The sequence below is a fragment of the Kryptolebias marmoratus genome, linkage group LG11 (assembly GCF_001649575.2).
Source record: "Kryptolebias marmoratus isolate JLee-2015 linkage group LG11, ASM164957v2, whole genome shotgun sequence".
Lineage (NCBI taxonomy): Eukaryota > Metazoa > Chordata > Actinopteri > Cyprinodontiformes > Rivulidae > Kryptolebias > Kryptolebias marmoratus.
In genome coordinates, this window is record NC_051440.1 from 20,184,986 (window position 1) to 20,206,489 (window position 21,504).

At 37.9% G+C, this 21,504-nt stretch overlaps 1 protein-coding gene across 1 annotated transcript in view; it reads right to left on the reverse strand.

Moving 5' to 3' along the window:
• The window catches only part of b4galnt4a (beta-1,4-N-acetyl-galactosaminyl transferase 4a), a 128,882-nt gene that overhangs the window by 42,116 nt on the left and 65,262 nt on the right, over nucleotides 1–21,504 (reverse strand). The window contains exons 3-6 of the mRNA XM_037978425.1: nucleotides 15,604–15,702; nucleotides 7,474–7,569; nucleotides 6,923–7,013; nucleotides 4,530–4,630 (exon numbers count right to left, since the gene is read on the reverse strand). Coding sequence (XP_037834353.1) covers nucleotides 4,530–4,630; nucleotides 6,923–7,013; nucleotides 7,474–7,569; nucleotides 15,604–15,702 — 387 coding nt within the window. The remainder of the gene's footprint in view (nucleotides 1–4,529; nucleotides 4,631–6,922; nucleotides 7,014–7,473; nucleotides 7,570–15,603; nucleotides 15,703–21,504) is intronic.

Below are 21,504 nucleotides of genomic sequence, written 5' to 3' on the forward strand. Positions count from 1 at the left end.
GTCATAGGGGGATGAAATTGTGTGAGAGGTGGGCTATACTCTTGATGCCAATCAGTTACAATGTTATTAAAAGAACACCTGCAGCTAGTTTAGAATCACAAATTAACCTGACATGTGTGTTTTTAGACTGTATGAGCAAACCAGATCACAAGGCATAGACAGAAAATACAAACTTCACAAAGAAAAGTCATTTTCAGGTTCAAGACCACAGACTTTCTTGCTGTGAAATGACAGACCTTGTCACTAAATCACTATGGAAGCCTCCTTTCATTGGGGGTCTTTTAGTATCAGTCCAGCCCTGATCTGGCTCTGTGTGAAACTCTGAGGGAGCTGTCTACACATTCTCGCCGAAGGAAAAATCTCATTACAGATTGAAAGAATAGTTCATCTCTATGTGCAGAGATAAAGTCCAAGCAGGAAAAAAGGAGACTTTTCTCATATGTACAAGTCTATTCCATGTACCTTTACCTATGGACCAAGAATACAAACCAAGCATGATTTGAGGTTGATTTTACATTTTAAAGCCAGTGCTGAGGTGTGGGCGTGTTCTAAAAATCAGCTGAATTTGAACAGTTCCAATTGAGCTTTTCCAATGACAAACCATGTAGAAGACAGATGCACACCTTCCCAGACAGCATCGTTTTGTTTGGTTTTATTTTCATTGACGTGCCCTTCTGGGAGGATCAGGATAGACCCTACGTAAGCACAGCAACAAAATGCTGACAGAGGTCTCCATGGAAACATCACGGAACCGCTTCAGTTCCCCCCTCTTTCCGCCCTGTCACGGATAAATGTCTCATAGCAGCAGATTCCATTTATAGCAGGTTCACGATTGAGGATGGCACTGCTGTGACAACCAAAATCGAGAAACAATCCCTGACAATATGTGGACTTTCTGAGCTGTGAGTCAGGTCATGAGCAGAACAGGAAACACAGACCAACAGAATGTGACAAAGATTAAAGAAAACTGCAGAAGCTGACAGAATTAATAAAAAATAAAATAAAACCATTAGGTTAATTTAGGTTATTTTATGCCTGTTTAATTTGGGGCTACACATACATTATACCAGAAGGTCATTCATGGCGTAAAATGATTACCATCCTTTAAATTTCAGCAACTTAATCACAATCCAGTTAAATGCTGGATTAAAGTTGTCATTGGAAGTCTAAAATAACCTAGCAGCAGCAGCAGCAAGAATGCCAAAAAGTCATTTATTTTATCTCTTCTATAGAGACAAAAACTGTAAATGTGTCAAGAGCATTTTACATTCTTCCACCAGACAGATGGCTATAGAGTAATGTGTCTCATTAATTTATACATATTCATTCTGATAATAAAGAGAAAATAAAATGGTCTGTAATTATCTCATTTTTATCAAGAGTTCTGAGTTATTGTAACAAATTAAACTATATAGGAAAGTAGTAGGACAGGGTATTAAACCACCTCAGAGCTAAAAGTCTTTAAAAGCAAGTTTGGCAGTAAGCCTGCTTTTCAGTAAATCCCCTTCAGTTCTTGCTTACGGTGTAAAACTGATGATGTGCAAGGACATGGCTACATGCTGTTTATGAAACACTATCTTAAAGTTTTACAGCTATTTCAAGTCTTCTTGCAAAAAAGTCAACTAAAATCCAGTAGCGGCTCATGAGCATGCATTTTAGTGGGGCGGACATTCATTTCCTGAATCAATAACTCATGTTGCAATTTGCATTACATCTTCTGTGAAAAAGACAGGCTATATGTTGCTTGATATTTATTTTTGATTTTTGTGCTCAAAGTTGTTGCTTTTTTTCTCTCGTGGGGCCAACGTTGTCTTGTGAAAACATTCCGGTCTGATAATTAAATCATTGAAATGGACGCCTCCGCATCCAACCCCCACCTGAAACAGGAGTATTTTTAATTTTAACTGGGTAAAATTAAACAGACAGACACACAGCTTTGTGATTTGCATTTCTCATTTTATTTTAAGTAATATTTCTGCAATAATACTTGAGATTAAAGCTAAATGGTGGAAAAACTTCTGTGAAGTAATTCTAAAAAAATGCAAATCTAAAGAAGTGATGCTGACATGCATGTTTATATAAATATATATAAAAGCCCTTTGATTAAAGCCCCAACCTAGGCAACCTAGGCTTAAATCTACAGCCTCGACATTACAAAACTACAGAACCGACCTCTGATCTACAGCAGAGACCTGCTTTAGGAAGCCACAGAGTTAGATCAATAAAATCCACCTGTGGCTGATCTACATAGTTCCAGACAGAAAATGGGCTTACCATGTTAAAGAAAATGTTGTGCTGTTCATGTACAATCTGTCCAGTCTGTCTGCTCCAAGCTGCTGACTGATAATTTATCTTCCAAGTTTAGTCTCATAAGTGGATTTTTAAACAGTAAATCTCCACTGTTGGACACAGCAGGTTTTGCAGCAACTATTCTTGCATTAAATAAGATCAGGTGATGTGTAACGTTAATCGTGGTTGTATCACTGAGCTAAAACCAGCTGAATTTATCCACAGGCAGAATATTTTACACCTCAGTGAGGCTTTGTTGGATCTGCCCTGTAGTCCAGATCTCTGCCGACAGGAGACATGTTAAATCTGCTGCCGAGCGCCATCACTGACCTGTACCGCCCTATAACTGCAAATAAGTCAAAAACGGAAAAGGAATCGCAAAAAAAATTATAATAATAATAATAATGTCATAATAGTTGATAAACATAGAACAAAACAATACACTGCAAGCTAAGCAATTTGCCTTGTTTATTAGGAGGAACTATCTTGTGGGGTGAATTTTTTAGGTGTGGCTCAGCTGCCCTTATGAATGGGCCGTGATGCTAAAAGCACTTGCACTGAGAGAATTCCTTCTTTCATAAACTTGTGTAATCATGTGGGCCACAAACTGAAGGAGGGCGTCAACATTTAGATTTTCATCTGTGTAACACGATGTGTCTCCAGAGACAGGGACAACAGTGATGCCTGTCTGTCAGCTGGAGGTGAAATGAATGATTCCTGGGCACGCCGCCGCTCCTCAGCCTCGAGCTCGGTGATTTCTGCACAGCTAAATGTCACATCAATATTCACTGGCTGCTAATTAATCTCTGCTCCCATGGAACCGGCTGACATCTCATATCCTGTTGGAATACAGATGGCACCGTAGCTGGACTCTTGCTCTAACCTTAAGCTCAGAGCACTCACAGGGTACGGTTCAATTTGTGTGCAGTTTGTAGCATCTTCCCTTTCATGGAGGTAAAAGCAAAGTGACAATATTTTTGCTAGTATCTGTGTGTGTTAATTTGTTAGTACCATTAGCTAAATTTCTCATGAATCACCCAGCAGACTTTACTGAAACCTTTAGAAAGTAATCACTGAGTAGACACCTACAACTGATTAACCTTTGGATTCAAACCGGTTCAAGATGGCCACCACAGCGAAGCAATCTCAGCAATCATAAAAATGTGTGGCAGTATCTAACAGTCATTCACAACTAATACTCCAAGCACTAATAAATCACACAAAAGCTAGTGATACTGCATGAGACTGAAAATAATGTCATTTTCAAAGTAGCTATAATTCGGCCATTTCTCAGGATAAAATGATCTAAAACACTGGCATGAAAGGTGTCAGGTTTTTTATATATATATATATACATATATACACACACACACACACACACACACACACACACATATACACACAAGAAATGTTAAGCTTTTAAATCAGATAATTTTAACAAAAGAAATGTTTTAATAATGAAAGAAGAACAGTTTATTTAATTGCAGTCACAATGTACTTTAACAACAGATTGAAAAATACTTTTTCGCAGGATTTTTTGCAGAAGAATTTAGGTCTCATGTATTCTGAGCTGAGTGTTGGGGGGGGTGAGTGATCGCTGTGGTGTTGACTGTAGTGGGACGAAGTGAGTGTGGGATTATGAACAAACTAGGTCAACATGCTTCTTTTTCCTCACCGTTGTAGTATAATTGAGCTCTAACAAAAAAGTAAAATTAGGTTGTAGTCTGGTCAGGACCAAGTGCTTACACAGTTGAAATAACCACAGTTCGGGATTAATACCTTCATGTGCCCGATCAGTTGTTGTTGTCAAGCTACATATGAAAATGAGTTCATTTAACACAATACAGAGCCATGAGTCACCGTCTACCTGAATATTGAAATAGACTATAAGGTCTGGTATTACAGGGGTTTGGACTTTTATATTATTTTATAAATGCTTTCACAAAGGTATACCTGACAAAAAAAATTGTTTTACCATCCAAGTCATGACATTTACAAGATCATAACTATTTTGGCTCCTTGAGATTCAGGTTTCTCTTGTAGTAAAATCCTGTTGCTAAGCAATGCTAAGCAGAGTCAGCAGTCAAAGACTTGCAAATGTGTATTTTGCGAATTTGTTGTGAAAAAAATAAAATAAATAAAAATCCATATACAAAGCCTGGACCATGTGTATTTCAAGTGGAGTGACCCTGCATGTGGGTGAGATATTACACAAGACTGCAGCCCAGCTGAGTGCTTACCTGTCCTACGTAAACCAGCAGTCTGGCGTTGAGAGGACTCTCATCAGGGCTCAACCAGAACTCTGAGTTATCATCAGATGATACTGAGAACTGGAAATCACCTGGAGGGGGAAGAACATGATCAAAGTGTGTTAGTGGAAGAACTTATTTATGATCAAAGATAAGTACATCCATCCATCCATTCATTTTCTTCAGCCACTTTTTCCTTTCTGGGTCGCGGGGGAGCTGGTGCCCATCTCCAGCAGTGATCCGAGAGGTGGGGGACACCCTGGACAGGTCCCAAGTCCATCACAGAGCCACGTAGAGATAAATGAAACAACCACTCACACTCTCACCTAGTGACAATTTAGAGTTAACAAAGAAGGCAAGGCATTACTTCATACAAAAAAAAAAATCTTAGATGTTAAGAATGCACCAAAAATATGATGCCCAGACTGCCTCAAGAAGTGGTCAGAGTTGACCGAGATATGAAAACCTTTACTGTAACAAAATTAAAAGTCTAAGAACTGAGTTACATGAATAAAAAAAAAACAAACAAAAAAAAAAAACACTTAAGCCTAAATGTAAATGAGAGAAAGCAAGAAAAGCAAACCTACAAATTTAGTTGACTATTATGTTCTTGATGTTTAAAAGAGGAGTCTTTGGGATTGTGAAGAAGGTGCAGGTTTAGTTGGCAAAACCTACATTTAGGACAGATTTCCTTTTGATCTGACTGTCTATTATAAAAATTATAGTAATTTAAAAATATATAGTCTAATGATACTGCAGTTTCATAGACTTTAGGGTTCTCAAGAAATAAATTTTAAAGCAAAATAGATGCAAAAAAACTATCTAGTGCCAAAGCGCAAAAGTTGCTAAGTGAATTTACTGCATTAAGAATAATTTCAAAACTCTTTCAACAATTTTGGAAATAAATTTTGCAGTGTAAAATGTAGACAAACAATAAACAAAGACCACAAAAGAACACTGAGAAAAATGTTACTGTCAGGAACGGTAGAGTTGACGAAGGCGAACCCAGAATGCAGACTCATTTTAAAGAAAGAAAAACTAATTTATTAAACTAAGAAAACGAACAAAAACAAAAAGCTGACGTGGCAGAAAACAGATAAGAACTAAATAAAAATACATAAATGGAACAGAACTCAGAAAACCAGGAACACAGAGCGAAGCAAACAAGAGAGTCAAACATCAAACAAACCTTAGACAATGGACCAGTGAGGTATGGGAAGAGTGACCGGGTTTTTAAGACTGCGGATAACGAGGTGAGTGGGAACAGGTGGAATGATTACTTATTCAGGACAGGTGAAGATGGGCGTGGCTAACAGACAAATGAATGACTGGGGAAGAGTGGAAATGAGAACACAAACACAAGGAGGACAGAACCAAGAAGAAAACAAAAACCAGATAACTACAAATAGAAAACAAAACCAAAACCAGAGAACTAAAATAAAAACAACCCAGAAAAAGCCAAATCACCACAGTTACAGCATTAACTAAACATCTGTTTCTTCGTCACAAGCTTTTTTAGCTTGTCTACAGTGGTTTTAAATAAATACAGTCACAGATCCATATTACCACCTCCAGTGAATAAAAAGGCGGCTGTGTTCTTTAAATATTACCATAGTAAACATTTACATTAGAATTACATTTGTAAAAGTTCACAGAGCCAACATTGTTCAGATGTTTTGGAACTAAAATCTGTCCCTCACCCTAATGTATGGTCACACAGGGCTGTAGTAAGGTGTAAGTGGCTTATCGCCCTGTTGATATTTGTAAACAAATGTTATATTAAACAGAATATCAATAAAAATGTACAAAGCAGATACATTGCTTTATAATCCAAGTACATATGCAATTTCAGGATTACAGATTACTCAAAAAACGTACAGGATGTTAAACCCTCTGAGTAATTCATACCTGTTTAAATACTTACCCGTACTTTACATTTACTTGTGTCTGGCAGAATAAAGGTGAAGGGCACTTGTTAGAGCTCACACTGAGCCACTAAGGATGGTGCGACCTTTACACCATCAGCTCCAAAGAGCCATGTCACTAGTGAAAGCTATATGAGAGTCTAAAATGAATGGTAATCTAATTATTAGCTTCAATTCTGCAATTTGTGTAAGGGCACTTGGACATTAAGGCTTTGTCAGTTCCCATAGCAACTGGGTTTCAGGGCAGGGCCAAGAGGGGACAGAAATGAGATTTAGCAGTGAGATTCTGGCACCAAACCTCAATAAAAAAAAGAACAGAAAAAGTGCAAATCCACTACATTAGTGGCTCGAGGCGCTTAGATTAGGAAGGCTGGGGAAATTGTCCAATCTGATAAAGGACACATGCTTCAAGGTCCTCAGCCTGAAATCAGGCAGTGACAAATGAAATGAACTAGTTACCATCTCTGTAAGAATGAAGGTAACCAAATATTCTCAGGCCATAGTTCTTCCACTTTGGAGCCACCGCAAGCTTCTTCACCGTTGTTCTTGTCTACAAAAAAAACAAATCAGAAAAATAAAAGACAATGATCACACATCCTTAAATGTGAAAAACTTGAAGTAGTAGTCATGCTTTATCATTTAATATTTGCCTGACTGTGTGGCAAAACAGGAAAAAAAAGAAGCAAACAAGTTTTTCAAATCCTATTTCCAAAAACATTTTGATGAGAACCCCAATGGTACATTCACGTAATAATACAATATTTCCCCTTTTTTCTGTGTTTATAACATATGTCAAAATTAGAGGCCAATGCCTATTATTTATAAGATGGCTAAAATTAGTTTAAGTAATAGATTGGTTGTCCACTAGTCAAAACTAACTACTACCAATGAAAAGGAACATGTCAAAACAAGAGTAACTGGGACCTTTGTAATAAATTTTCGATATTTAACTATGTTTGAGACCAAATCTGAGCTGTATGATATTTTAGCTGTAAAATGGGAATACTTACATGAGGATAGAGGGGGAAGTGCAGGTTCTTTCTGAGTTGGGCTATAGACGAACCGCACCAGTCCTCAAACACATGAAGGTTGGCCTGGCCCTTATACTGCCAACACACATGGAGAACATAGGTTAGTACACACAGATACGATGGCACCATCACATCTGTTAATAAGTTAGAGACAGCCTTCAGCTACTGGAGCTGTGATTATGCCTGACAGAGTTGTGTTTGTAATTGTTCGAACATACTTATTTTTGTGCAGGAATGTATGTAATTTCTAATGTCGTGACCCCACAGGAGAAATGAATCGTAGGTAAAAATGTCTCATGAAGTTTCAAATGTTTGTCACCGACCTGACTAACAGAAGAAGGTAACAGAGGGCTCATCAAGAGGGTAAAGGGAACAGAGCAGTTTGTCAAAGCCCTTCCTTTACCCATAGTCTGACATTTGTCTGAATTACACAGGGAAATCATGGGACACGGCAAGGACAGATGGTGAAGTCACTCTGCTTTAGGGTACACTTTTCTCTCGTGTACACATGCACATAGCCACACACACACATCCACCTTCCCACACACACACACACATAGCCACAAACTTGGATTGCTTAGGAAGTAATACAATGTAAAAAAAAAAAAATCTACCCTATACTTTACAAATACTATAATTTTTCCACACCTCCTCACACTTTCAGTCTTGTTTACACATTTGCACAGACAGTTCAACCTCTGCTGATTAATGTCAACCCTTAAGAGGCGATCAAAGTTATCCAGCAACCTGTAAAGTTCAGTGGTACGATCGACAACCACTTTCAGCACACGTCTGCACAATGTCCACACATATGGCATCCTTTAATGCATGACAGCAGTCTCAGCAGGTTGCCACTGTTATGCTGCCACAGACATTTAGAACATCACACAGAGCTTGAACAGAAAGCTGGCTCCCTCTGAAATTACCATGGACAGACACAGCGGATCAAAGCAAAAGCTGGCTTCACTACTTTGGCCCCATTTCAACTGTTGTATGTAGCTTTTTTGTGTGTTGTGGAGCTGCTAGCCATGGAGTCAACAAGTGTCAGCTGTCAAATCAATCACTCAGGAACGTGAGCTTAACCTCCTGACCCAGACAAAGAAAAAATTCCACACATTTTATTAAGAGAGGCTAAAAGAGTGAAACCTGTCAGCATTTCAGGGCAAACATCTCTCTGCCTCCCATGTTGCCTCCGTGTCCACGTTTTAAGGAGAGAGACGCTGACAGAGGGTGTCATGCTCCCCAAGTGTCACGCATGCATTCTAACAGATGGCCTCACACAAATTGGTCCTTCTCATTTCTTTCTTGACGGTCAAATACGTATCTTGCACACTGACATCAGAGGAGCAATTACGGCGCATGAATTAGGCTTGAGATACTTTTGTTTTGAAAACATGTCATTTGAAAGCAGTGGGACTCCTAGCTTTCCTGCACACATTATATTTGTTGATGCTGTTATATGCTTTCTGGTGGAATGACTAATTCACATTTTAAAAAGAATGGAAAAGGGACAGGGGATTTGTGAAGTGGGCAGAATCAAATCTGAGAAAACCAGGTAGTCAGAAAGATGAACGAGAATGCCAAATGTCTAGGCAGAGAGAAAGACGGGAGGGATTGTGAGGTTAGAATGATTTAGCAGAAAGGTCTAGTCCTTGTGTAAATATGCTTTATGTAAAGCTTTGAATAAATTTCCTGTGGGTTCTAAAAGCCAACTTTTTTTGGCCAGACCCCTTCCTCTTATCAAACAGCAATAAGCAGACAGCTTTAAAAGTTTCTAATTATTCACATTTACATATCCCAGTGTAGCCCCAGAGAGGCTACACGCTGTAAACTCAGCTTTCTGCTGGAGAGTAAGTGTATAATTTGCTTTTTTTTATTTTATTTATTTTTTTGCTCTGGCTTAAATCGAATTGTGTTGTGCAAAAGAATCTTTTTTTCCCCCCTCTGTGGCATCAGCTCAGCCATTGTCTTCCTTGACTTTGCTGAACTGTCCGTCCCTTTTTCTTGTTATTTCATTAGATTGTTTCCAGTGATTACTGCTTCTCTTGTCTCTCCCAAAGCTTTCAGTCACACTCCCCCTAATGTTGTCAAGTCTTCCCTCTGACCTCTCTATTTCTGCATCCATCTCTCTACCTTTGTCTGTGTGCCAAATGCTGTCACTTCCTCACCTCTCTGTCTTTAGTTTCCCTGAGCTCAGCTGTCAGCTGCCACAGCACTACGCTGTTTCTATCTCATTTTCTTTTTGCCTCTTCATTTCTCAGGAGGATCATAGTAATTTTGATTATGTGGTGAATTAGCAATTTATTTCTTTTTTTGTTTGTTTGATTTTCCGATTGTCTCTAAGTTTCATAAGGATACGATCAAAATATATGCCTTTTTAAACATTTCTGGGCAGTTCAAACACTCAATAATTGGCTAACAAAGAGACCGCTACTCTCTTCTTTACTTTCATTTATCATTTACTGTTCTTTGTTTTAAAATCAGTGACACTGTCATTCCATAGACAGGCAGGTTTTCTCAACTTTCCCCCATTAAAAATCTGACAATCTCTGTCAGTTATAATCATTATCTGGTCAGGACTAACTCGTTCTTCTTCCTTTGGGTAAAGTAGCTCATCTACAACAATCATTAGGAGGTTGACACATTTCAAATACCACCTATCAGTAATCTGTTATTTTACTACAGTATGTGCGTTCTTACATGATTATATAAATCTTTTTGGTTTATTCTTAACCACATTCTCAGATGTTATTTTTAAGTTGCAAGTGTATGTGCATGACCTTGCAATCTCGTGTACTTTTTTAAAAAAATTGGAGGGGAGTTTATCTGTGATAATCACCAAAGATTGGCGCTAGCGCTTGAGAACACATGCAAAAACACATTTGCAGTTTGACACATGCTTAATCAAATGTAGAATTTTCTTAAACGCCTTCTTCAGAACAGTTTAAATAAAATATTTGAGAGAACAATAAGGACCGAACTTTAAAATTAAATCCACAAATCAAGAGCACCAAGGCATGAAAGTGTGAGCTGAAAATACTTTGACTTCACTTGCCTTTAACTTGCTGCACAAATAGACAGACACTTTATACAATTTATAACACTGGCTGCTTTTTCCAATCCAGCTAAGATGACTCATAAAGTTGAGCGCTCAGTAGCAGAAGAAATAAAACCCAGAGATAAAACTAAAGATTTAAAAAGCTTAGACTTGTTAACATATCTTTTTATGGAGCTACCATTTGTATACATCGACCCTCAGAAATGGTTTTAGAAAAAAAAAGTTGCTGAATGGAGAGCAAAAGCAGCTTGCTATAATTGAAATAATAATTGGTATTTCTTCATGTGACAATGTCAGGGATCCTTAACTCAAAATAAATTCTGAACTTGTAGATTGTATTCTGCACTTAATAGTTATGACTGTATATGTAACATTTATTTATCCACTAGCAACTTGGATAACAGTAAATGCTCAGTAAAGACCCAAAACACTGTGACTATAGGCATTAGAACATGATATTGAGCCAAACGCTGCAAAAACCTGGGTCATTTTAGCCATTAAAAGTCTACAGTTTCACAGCAAAAACACCTCTGACTGCCACTGGGAGATGGGGAGAGCGAGACAGACAGAAGCAATTAACGCCAACTGTTAAAGACTAAGAGAAAGAGGGGGAAAAAAAGACAAGACAGTAAAGTAACAGGTGAACAGCAAAGAGGCTAAATAAGAACTCATTAAAAAAGACACTTTAAATGAAAAAGAGGTGTTCTATGCTACTCCAAACAACTACGTGCTTGTGCATCATCACCATCCTCGTCTTCAGCTCCACAATTGTGTGAGGTTGTTTTCGCACATCTTCATCTTTACGGCTCTCCAGTATCCCCTCTCTCTCATCCATCTGGTCGCACCATCAACCAAAGTGCAAATCATCTTTTTTTATTTTATTTATTTTTTTCTCCAGGAGGATATCTCCCCTTTTCAAAATGTGGTACAGCCTTCTGCGCTCCTGCTGGCACCGAGGCACAGACAAATGGCTGCTCTGTGCTCCCACCGACGAGCTATCACACCAGCTGACATGGTTAATCCCACCTGGATAAGAAAAGTAAGATAGGATGTTCCTGGCAAAAAAATCACAGGGGTATATACGTACAATACCACTTTGCTTCTACAGGAATGTCAGTTTAATTGCTGTTGATACACAACAACGTTGTCCTGCAGTTTAGCTGATCTGGAATATTAAAATGCAAACATGATCAGACTGCCAGTTCATGAAAAATATCTGTATTTATAGAAAGCACCCATGCAACTCTCATCTTTTTCTGTTCTGGTAATATAGATACAAAATGAAGTAAGATAAGTGCGTAGGTAGACAGAGGAGAAAATGGGCTTTTCAAAAGTATAAAAACAGAATGATTTTATGGTAAGAGGTAATAGCAACTCATTTCACACGAGGAGAGAGGCAAAAACTAGAAGACAAGGTTCATGGGATCTAAATTCCAGCTTCATCAACTACTGTAATGAGGATTTGTATAATCTGCCATCTGTCCCATGAGCACATATCTTTTCTAATGCCCAAAATGGAGCATGAACAGGCTGAAAATGGCTGCAGTAGAGATGTTCAATTGTGGATCATAAAAAAGGCTCCTTTTTTTATCTGCAACAAGCTGTCAATCATTTATCCATGTCTGAGGACAAACCAGTAAGAGAATCACGCTAACCGCTAGCTGTTCAACATTTCAGGTAGACAAAGCCAAGGAGTTGGAAGGATTGAAAAATATCAGACACCTTTCTCCTGCATCAAACTCACATCATCTTGGCAAAAGTAGAGGATCAGAAAAAAAGATCTAATTCCTCCTCCGGTTTTGTCACAGTGTTTTGTTTTTTGTTTTGTTTTGTTTTTTTGAGAGGATACAATAGTGATGTTTGCTCCCATATGAGTCATGTGTCTGTGTTGAGCCACAAGATCTTCCTCACTTCCGTCTTGAGTGGAAAATAACCGGCTGTCCAAATCTACCTCAGGGAAAGTACGTGCCTCAAGACTCTGAGATCTTTCATCTCTAGAAGGAGCCAGAGGAAAGAAAATTTGGGTTGGTAAGCCCGTCAGCTGAACCTCATCCTCTATCTGTTCTTTCTTTTTTTCCAACAGCAAACCTTAGGAGAATTATCGATGAGATTACAATTTTTTTAAACTCATATATATGTATTTTAATGACTGATAATATGGTCTGCAATATTTTAAACTATCTAATTATTTTCTCATTCTTTTTTCTCTCGACTAAAGAAAACTATTTGATATGTTCAATTGTCTGGATCTGCATCAGCTTAGCTGGAAATGACAGCTCATCCCTTTATCCCTGACTCCTGCTTCACAATTGAAAAGTCAGCCAATAGCTTGCACTCTGATCTCCATCTCTTGTCAGTATCCATGACGTGCTGGTGTCCTTGACAGACAAACACGCAGCGGCATGTCAGTGTTAATCCTCTGCCACCTCTGGATGAGCTCAGCGGCTCATCAGATCACCAGTATTTACTGAAGTCAACCTGGTGTAACCGACACGAGTCCCAATGTCAAAAAAAAGTCCTTTTTCCTCTGCTGGTATAAAAGTTCATGAAGAAACTGAGACTGTCCTCTTTCATTTCTGCAAAACAACTGCTTTTGACTGAGAATGTGTGTGATGTCCGAGTAACCTCTCTGGGTCAGTCTTTGGCAGACTGAACTGCTCCACTTCAGCCAGACTTGGTTCATTGTTTTTGACAGTGCCAGCTGAGTGGTCCCTCAGTTCTCTACCATTCTGGCTGTTCACCAAATGAGTGCTGGTAATTTCAACAGATCACAAGTGAGAAAAAAAGAAGAGTTAATAGGATTTTTGACAAACTTGGTTTAGGCTTTGCGGAACAGCAGTGTGAGATAAATTAAAAACTTGAACTTTGTTTTCTATGTAAACTTTTCACTTTCTCACATCATTATAGAGAAACTCTTTACAGCATTGCTTCAGCTCATAAAAGTTTTCAGACACAGGTCCTACCGCAGCATGTCAATTTGTTTGAGGGATTAGGCTTCAGCTGTTGGACAGATGGCGTCACATGTGACTCTAAAATACTTTGATGTACAGAGGAGGAAATGACTGATTCTGCCAACAGCCTTCCACCACTGTGTTAAACAGTAGGTATAAAGCAGTGATTCTCAAATGGTGGGTCACGATCCAAAAGTGGGTCGCATTTTCTTCAACTGGGGCTTGTCATAGAGACTGGTATAGAGAGTTCGTGGTGAATTTGGTTTAAAGACAAATGTGTTTTTATGCATTAGGGCCTAATCTTAAAGCTTGGTCTTATCTGTCCAAAGGAAACAGATTCCAGTGTGTTGTGGTTTATTCATAAGCAACTTTGCAAACCAAAGCCACTTACTGATGATCATATACTTTGAGCAGCAACACTTAGCTTCTATGATTATTTTTCTTTAGTGCATTTAGATCTTCTAGATGTTATAATATCTGAAAATAACTAGATATTTTTATTGTATGCTCATATGTAAAACTGTAAACTTAAAAGAAGGTGCACTTTATTTCTACCATGACCGTAGGCTGGAAATCAGTCAAAGAAAAGCTGTGCTGACTTCTACAAAAACAGCTTTGATGCTTGTCATGCCTGATGCAAAACCAGTGAGGATGCTACAGAATTTATTTCTCTTCAAAGCGTTCTTTCCTATTCCAATCCACACCATAAATTAAAAAATATGTTTGGTCAATGAAACCTTGTACAAGTCATAGAGCGCAAAAGTATCATATGGTTTTTATATTTTTAACAAACTAGATGATAAAAAACAAAGGACAGGAAAAAAAAGAACATTTTAAATTAAGTGGCTTGCTGTGATTCAGCCTTGAAATCCAGTTGCATTTGTGCAATTACTATTGTCAACATGCTCAATACTCAGAGAGCTGTTTGGCTTTCATCCTAGCTTGGCTTCAATTTAAATGAATTCAAATGCATCATGCATGTTTATATGCAGGCCTTTTAAAATTCAGTTTACTCGTGTTTGCTTTAAAAAACAAACATACAAAAATAAGAGTGAATATTCAAAGTAAAATCATTGTTTTTTGGCAGTGTGACACAATACAACTACAAGTAGAAATAATGGATAAATAAAAAAAGGATATTTTGGTTTGACAGTGTTATTTTTGAATGTGTTTCAGAGTTATAAAGATGATTTAGGGCTTTGTAATGCACAGAGACAACATAAAAGTAAAGGTGAGGTAACTCAAAGGAGTCTGCTGAAATAAAACCACAGGTATTGTCAGATTATCAAGCTCTTGCTGTGTTCAGCAGCCCTCTAATGCTGCCTGGGGAAAAAAAAGATTATAAATAAATCTTTAAAAAGTAACAGTATACTCAGAGTACTGTAGGGAAGACAACAAAAACTCCATCTTCGACTATTTGCCCAGATCCATTTGTGCTTAGTAAATGTTTATAATGGGTGGGGGTGATTAACAAGCCAAATTTTACAGATCAGATTTGGAAACACGCATACATGCTCAAACCTTTAATTAAGCTCTGCTGAACATGTGACAAATCTGGTGCTGCTTTCTTTCTCACTAACCCACTGTTCAATCTGCCCTCTCTGCTGCTCCTTTTGTTGCAACAGGGCTGAAGACGACATCAGCAAGTGAGCTGAAAATCTGCATTAATTACAATAATTTATAATATTCAGTCAGATGCTTCAAAAGTACCCTGTGCTTTTAGATTAAATATGATCATCCTCATACAATTAGCTATCTCTAAGTAACATATCTTTTTTGTGTGTGTCAGTACCAGAAAAAAGTTGGATCTCAATTTGTCTCTTAATATCTGTCTCCGTTACTAAAAGCAGAACTGAAAGCATTGTGATGTTATATTTAATATAAGCCTCATTAATAAAATTATTTCCACAAAATGGATCAAAGATAAAAGATTTCCTGTGCTTGTGCGGCTATTCTTGCCAATGTTTTTTTATATATAACTATACACACATGTCTAACTGATGCAATAATTCTAAACAAAAAATAAAGTTAGGATTTGACAAGTTGATGATTGAGGGAAATGCACAAAAAATTGTACAGTCATGTTAATATAAGTGTTACCTCTGGTTTCCATGGTAACTTCTTGTGATGCTGGCTGAGGAACTTCCTGATGTGGGTGTGGTCTCTGCCTTCAGCCCCTCCAGTGATTGGCTCGTCATCCTTGAAGGGATAAAAAAACAAAAACAACACACACTTCATCTTCTAAATAACACAATCAGAGGAGACAAAAGATGCAACAATGAAGAAGAAGACAAATGCATTGCTAATCCATGTTTCAGTGACTAAAGCCTGAAGTTGTTTATAATTATCTGTTCATGCAGGCATCATGGATCAATCCGTTTATTTTTAAATATGATTTGACTCATCATGTGCTCCATACAGTAACTGATATACGAGATAAGGAAACATAATTAGCTTCAACCAAAACTTTTTCTAATTCAGTGAAAGCTGCATGAACTGTGACCAAAACACAGCAGAGAATGCATACACACACATTAAGAAAGAGCAAGCCAAGAAAAGAGAGAATTACATGCCCAGAAGGGAACTATTAACACCCTGTGGATTTCCCTATTCATCATTCACTCCTAACTCAGTATTTGATTTGCCAAAGCACTAATGTCCGACATTCTCCAACCATTCAGGCAAGACCTTCTCTCCAAGGAGCCTGAACTCTTCCCGTGATCCAGGAATTAGTCTGATGTTCGTTCAGGACACTGCTGGACGTCCTTCTCTGTGGTCTGTTCAGCAGCATGTTCAGGTTGGTACTGTGATGCGACAGGCAGGACGAAGCAGCAAGGAGCCCACGTTATTGGGCAGCTATGAGGAGAAAAAAGGCAGCTGGGCTCTCAGAGAGCTCTCAACAAAGTCACAGTGCTTTTAAATGAGTGGCAAAGCATCTTCCATTTAGCAGAAATGTCAAAAGAAGCACAAGCCCGGATCCACTGAGACAAGCAGCAGAGATTTTCAGCACCTCTGAAGGTGAGGGGCTTTTGTAGAGAAGGCACCGGTATTTGCAATATATTCAGGGGAGGAAAAAGAAAATTTTACAGGGAAGCGGCAAAGAGCTGTCGGATGCCAAGCCTTTGATTACTTTTTTAACTTCCAAGGGAGAAAGATGAAGGAGGGCATGGAAGGTAATGATGAAAAAATTTGACAACAGGCTCCCTTCCTGTCTGCCACCACAGGAGCGTAAAGTGTCTGATGTTTGTGAGCACCAAAAGCCTCACAAACAGCCTGGTTTTGCAACACACACACACACATACACACACACTCACAGACGTCTGCACACAGATCCACTCGATAAAGGACAAAACATTCATATTGCATCAGCTGGTGTCTTGCTTGAAATAAAGACAGCAACTGAACAGAAAAAAGTAGAAGACAGGACACAGCGGTCAGTACAAAACAAAGCTGAGATGAATCATGAGGTGTTGACAAGATCTCAACGCCTCCAGCAGAATTTTATTTTCTGACACATTTTTAGAGAAGCTAACATAATACAGAAGTTTCTCAGCTTTTTACATTAGATTACTCTTTTTTTAGTGCATAGCTCAAGTTAAGAACATTAAAAGTTATTTTGTGAAGAGATAAAAAAACCATTAATCTCTTCTAATTCAGGCTTTCAGCCGAGAACATTAAAAGTCTTCAATTAACGCCTCTTTAAATATTTACAACATTCAGATCAGAAGCTGTTTTGACCTATTTCCAAAATACAATAAATATTGTTTTAAAGTTTAATTTTTTATGCAATAAAATAACTCAGTATTATTATAAATATGATGATTGCCTGTCAGGTACAAACACTTTAAATCTATGAGTGAAGTCCAGAGTTTTTATTGTCAAAAAACTAAACAAACTTAGTGCTGCAATTGGCCTTTTACTGTTTCGATCTGGACTTGTTTCTGTGAGGCTGGACTGTGAGCCAACCCAGGGCCAAAAACCTTCCATGCAAGCATTTATCTCACCAGATATTCAACTTTTACTGTCAGAACAGATGCAACGACAGCTTGAATGATGGTCACACATTACCCACAAAGACTTTTCGCTCTGTAGTTACCGAATTCAATTTAGGGAGAAAATCTTTTAGAAATAATAGGTTACCCTGGGAGAAAAACCTCTAATTTATTAATAATGACTGTTTTAAACTGCTGCCTCAGCTTGATCCAAACAAACTCTGCTTATCAATGCAGTTCTAAAAGCTACAGCTAACTCATTGACCTCAGGTTGCTCTTCATCCTTCATCAGCTGTATATCTGTTTCTGTGGTAATGTGTATTGACTTAAACTTTCGACAAGATGTTATTACACTCTGCAGACCACAAATACAGTGCTTTGAAGCTTTTTTACGCTGACTTCAGAGTTACAATCTCAACTTCCAAATGAAAACATCATTTGTCTGGCGCAGGACTGAAGGAGACTGTTTTCATATTTTACCGATAATGAAAGCTGATGCTAACTGAGGCCTGTCAGATGGTATTAAACACTGCACCGCAGCAAAAAGGGGAATATCAATCATGCTGATGAGATAGCTTATTTGTCATATGTTTACAGCCCTATTTACCTTTTTGGACTTTTACTCAAGCCGAATGACAAATTATTTGCTGCCTGGTGAACATTTATCTGCTGTGGCAGCAGTGCATCACTGGCATTAAAAAAAACAACAAAAAAACAAAAACGATAGACAGAAACAATTAACTAGAATAAGTTGTGTCAGGCTGGAAAAGTTGTGCTAAAAAAAAAGCACTGAATGATGGATTTGCTGTCCAGTCAGTGGCATACTGTCACTAAAATCCATCAAACGTCTCACTGTAGAGAGTGCTAGCGGCCTATTAGTTTCCTTCCAGACTCCCCATGTTTACAGTTCAAATTTATGACCTTGCTGATCCTTGCAGTTAGAAACAGTTTGAAGCAGCATTGCAGAATACCAATGAGTCTAATTAATCTGTTTTAATAAACAGACAGCAAAATGTACAAGCAGGGGGTGTCAGAGAGAGAAAGACGCTAAGTAAGAGGCCAGTGTTTCTTTAATTAATGTCCACTTTCTTCTTTTTAGCCTAGTGTGGGAGTCTCTGCAGTGTTTTTGTGTCATTCATTGCTATGTTTGTATATTTGCTTCCTGCTGAAGAGACGCAGTGCTGCAGCAGGAAGCAAATATACAAACATAACTGTCACAGACAAGAGACAAAAAAATAAATAAATAAAACATTTTTCTTTACCTTAATTTAGATCTCTCAAGGTGCAGTTCTTTGGACAAGTTATGAACAAATAATAGATTACCTGCTGTAGATGGCTCTTTGAACAGCCTGAGTTTAGAAAAAATAGTTTAATTCTGACCAGATTGATGAGTTAATGAATTTAGTTGGGTCCAAAGTCCACTAACAGCATCTTAAAACAACTCTTGTCTCAAAGTATTTATACCAGTTTATGCAAATGTTATATTAGGAACTTTTATTGCTGTCTGTTTTACATTAAGCAGTTGTTTACACAGAATTCTATGATTAATTGCATGAGCAAACAGTGACTGCAGCAGCTAGCCATAGCATTTTCTGTGCAGCCTGCGGCACTTCCAGCAGGACTATCATTTTTGCCAGGATAACTGCCTTAGCATGCACTGCTATTTCATAAAAAGAAAAAAAAACTGGAGGTGATTCAAAAAGCAGTCTATAAAAGTGAAGATATTGAAGGTTCTCACTGCAAAATCTAATCTGCACAGTTCTTTTTCTTCATAGGTGGTTAATGTGTTTTTAAATTTAAAATTTTTAACCAAAGCCTGTGAATGGCTGCCAACTACCACATGCTTTTTTTTCCCTTTTAGCTACAGAAAAAAGTCATTTCATAAATGAAAGCAAACCCCAGTGTTGCAGGTGTCCAAAACAGGACAGAAGAGTTGCACTGTAAAACCCTGAGACGGACCAGAAGAGTTACCTATGAGGATCTGACCAAGCATGAGTGGATAAATGAGGGAATAAATGCTTTTATCTACTGGGAGGCATGATTAGCATGTGGGAGCAGGTGAGGTTATTGCAAATGGCTAACAGGTGAGTAACAAAGCAAGACGGAGCTGATGAGGGAAACTATGAGCAGGAAAACAGAAACCAAAAACTGCCAGGGTGAACAGATAACTGACACAAGAATTTACAGAACTAAAAACCAGAAAACACCCCAAAACCATAAGACTTTATTTGTGCTACTTTAAGAAAAATAAAATCTTCCCACCAAGAACTGATAAATAAAAGTGATAATAAAAAGTTATGTGTAAGTCTATGTGTGGAAAAAAATGGTACCTTTCTTTGATTTAGTCAGTATGGTGTTTTTGGGGCCAAGGAGATCTTAGAAGTAAATTGAAAATGTATTGGTTTAGTGAGGAGTTAATGGGTTATGTGAAGACTTGATGCTTAAACAAAAAGCTCTAATCTTCCATTTCTTCTCATCTTTCACAGCTGTGTAATTTTTTTTCCCCAGCTGGGATTCTCCAACCCTTCCAGAAAGGTCCTATTGTGCATCAGACAGTTTTGGAAAAGCCTTTGACACAACATTACCACCGATTCTACGTTTTTAGTATATGTGACAAGTCGGCACTGGTTGTAATTTCATTTTCCGAGAGCAATTTACTATCTGTCTATGCAGCAAAACAGCGACATGAGAGCAAAGGGTGTAACGTAGAGAGAGGATGGAAATTGAAAGACACTATGAACACATTAAACAAAGCAGATATTATACATAACAAAGGAAAAACAAGCAGTGATTAATTAAAAGAAAGAGAGAAAATGAGATCAGTGATGCATTAAAATAAAAACGTGTGTCTGAGTGGAATCTGAAAGCAGTGCATGGTGTGTTGTACCAGTGGAGTCCTCAGAAATCCCTCTGGCATCATGTATGTCTGAAGTGACTGTGGAGTGCCAGAATTTCTTTACTACATCTCTTTGTAGAAAAGACCAAACGGACCACAGTCTGTTTCATTTCAGAGCCCTGCAAAGCTTTTTGAAGTGTTACACGCTCACTAGCACTGTAAACCTCGATGTGATGTGACAGAGAGTGAAAAGATGGATTTTCTGTTTATGATTCTCGGGATACGGTGGATCTTATAAATGTATCGTTTCTTTACATCCAAGCTGCCCACCAGGCAAACAAAAACAATGACTTGTTTTATTACAATAAATAAGACTCAAACCAAGTTCCCTGAGACAATCTTTTCAGTTTCCACACACAGAGATTTGCATCAGCCTCTTTACACTGCAGTAATAAGACTGTAAAACAAGTATTGGAAATCACCAATATTTTACTAATTTTATTTACTAATACTAAACAAAATGTGATCATTGTGTTGCACTAAAGAAAAAAGCAAAACCTTTTAGAAAATTGGATCAACTCAAAAAATTAATCAGTTGTAGAATTACACTGAATTATCCCTTTCTGAAGGTTTCAATAACATCTGTCCAGTGGTTCAAAAGATATTTTGCTAACAGACACACAGCGCAAAGTCCAAAGAGTTAATGGTTAAATTTTAAACAAAGATTGGGCAATTTGTTAGCGCTCAGGATATGTATTGGGACTCAGGCTCTGCTACTTACACACCAGATTTTAGGTCAGTATGTGTAAAATTGACTGAGCTAATGTCATTTTTTTTAAGACCAGTTGGCTGTGGTTGCCATCTTGAATTATATTCCAAAAGCAAATCATAATAAATCCCATTATCACATTCCCCATTAGACTGGAGGATATGATGCCCGTAACATTCATTGGGAATAATAAATTTGACTCATCAAACCTCAGAGTGTTATGGCTGAGTGAGGCGAACTAAATACACAGAGTAATAGCAAAGTAAAAATTAAACTGATTTATTAACAAAAAGAAAACAAAAGGCTGACGTGGCAGCAAAAACAAAGTAACAAAAACTTACAAAAAATACGAGGAGTGAAAATACACGGAGCGTGAACGTGGCAGGAGAATGAACATTAAAAAA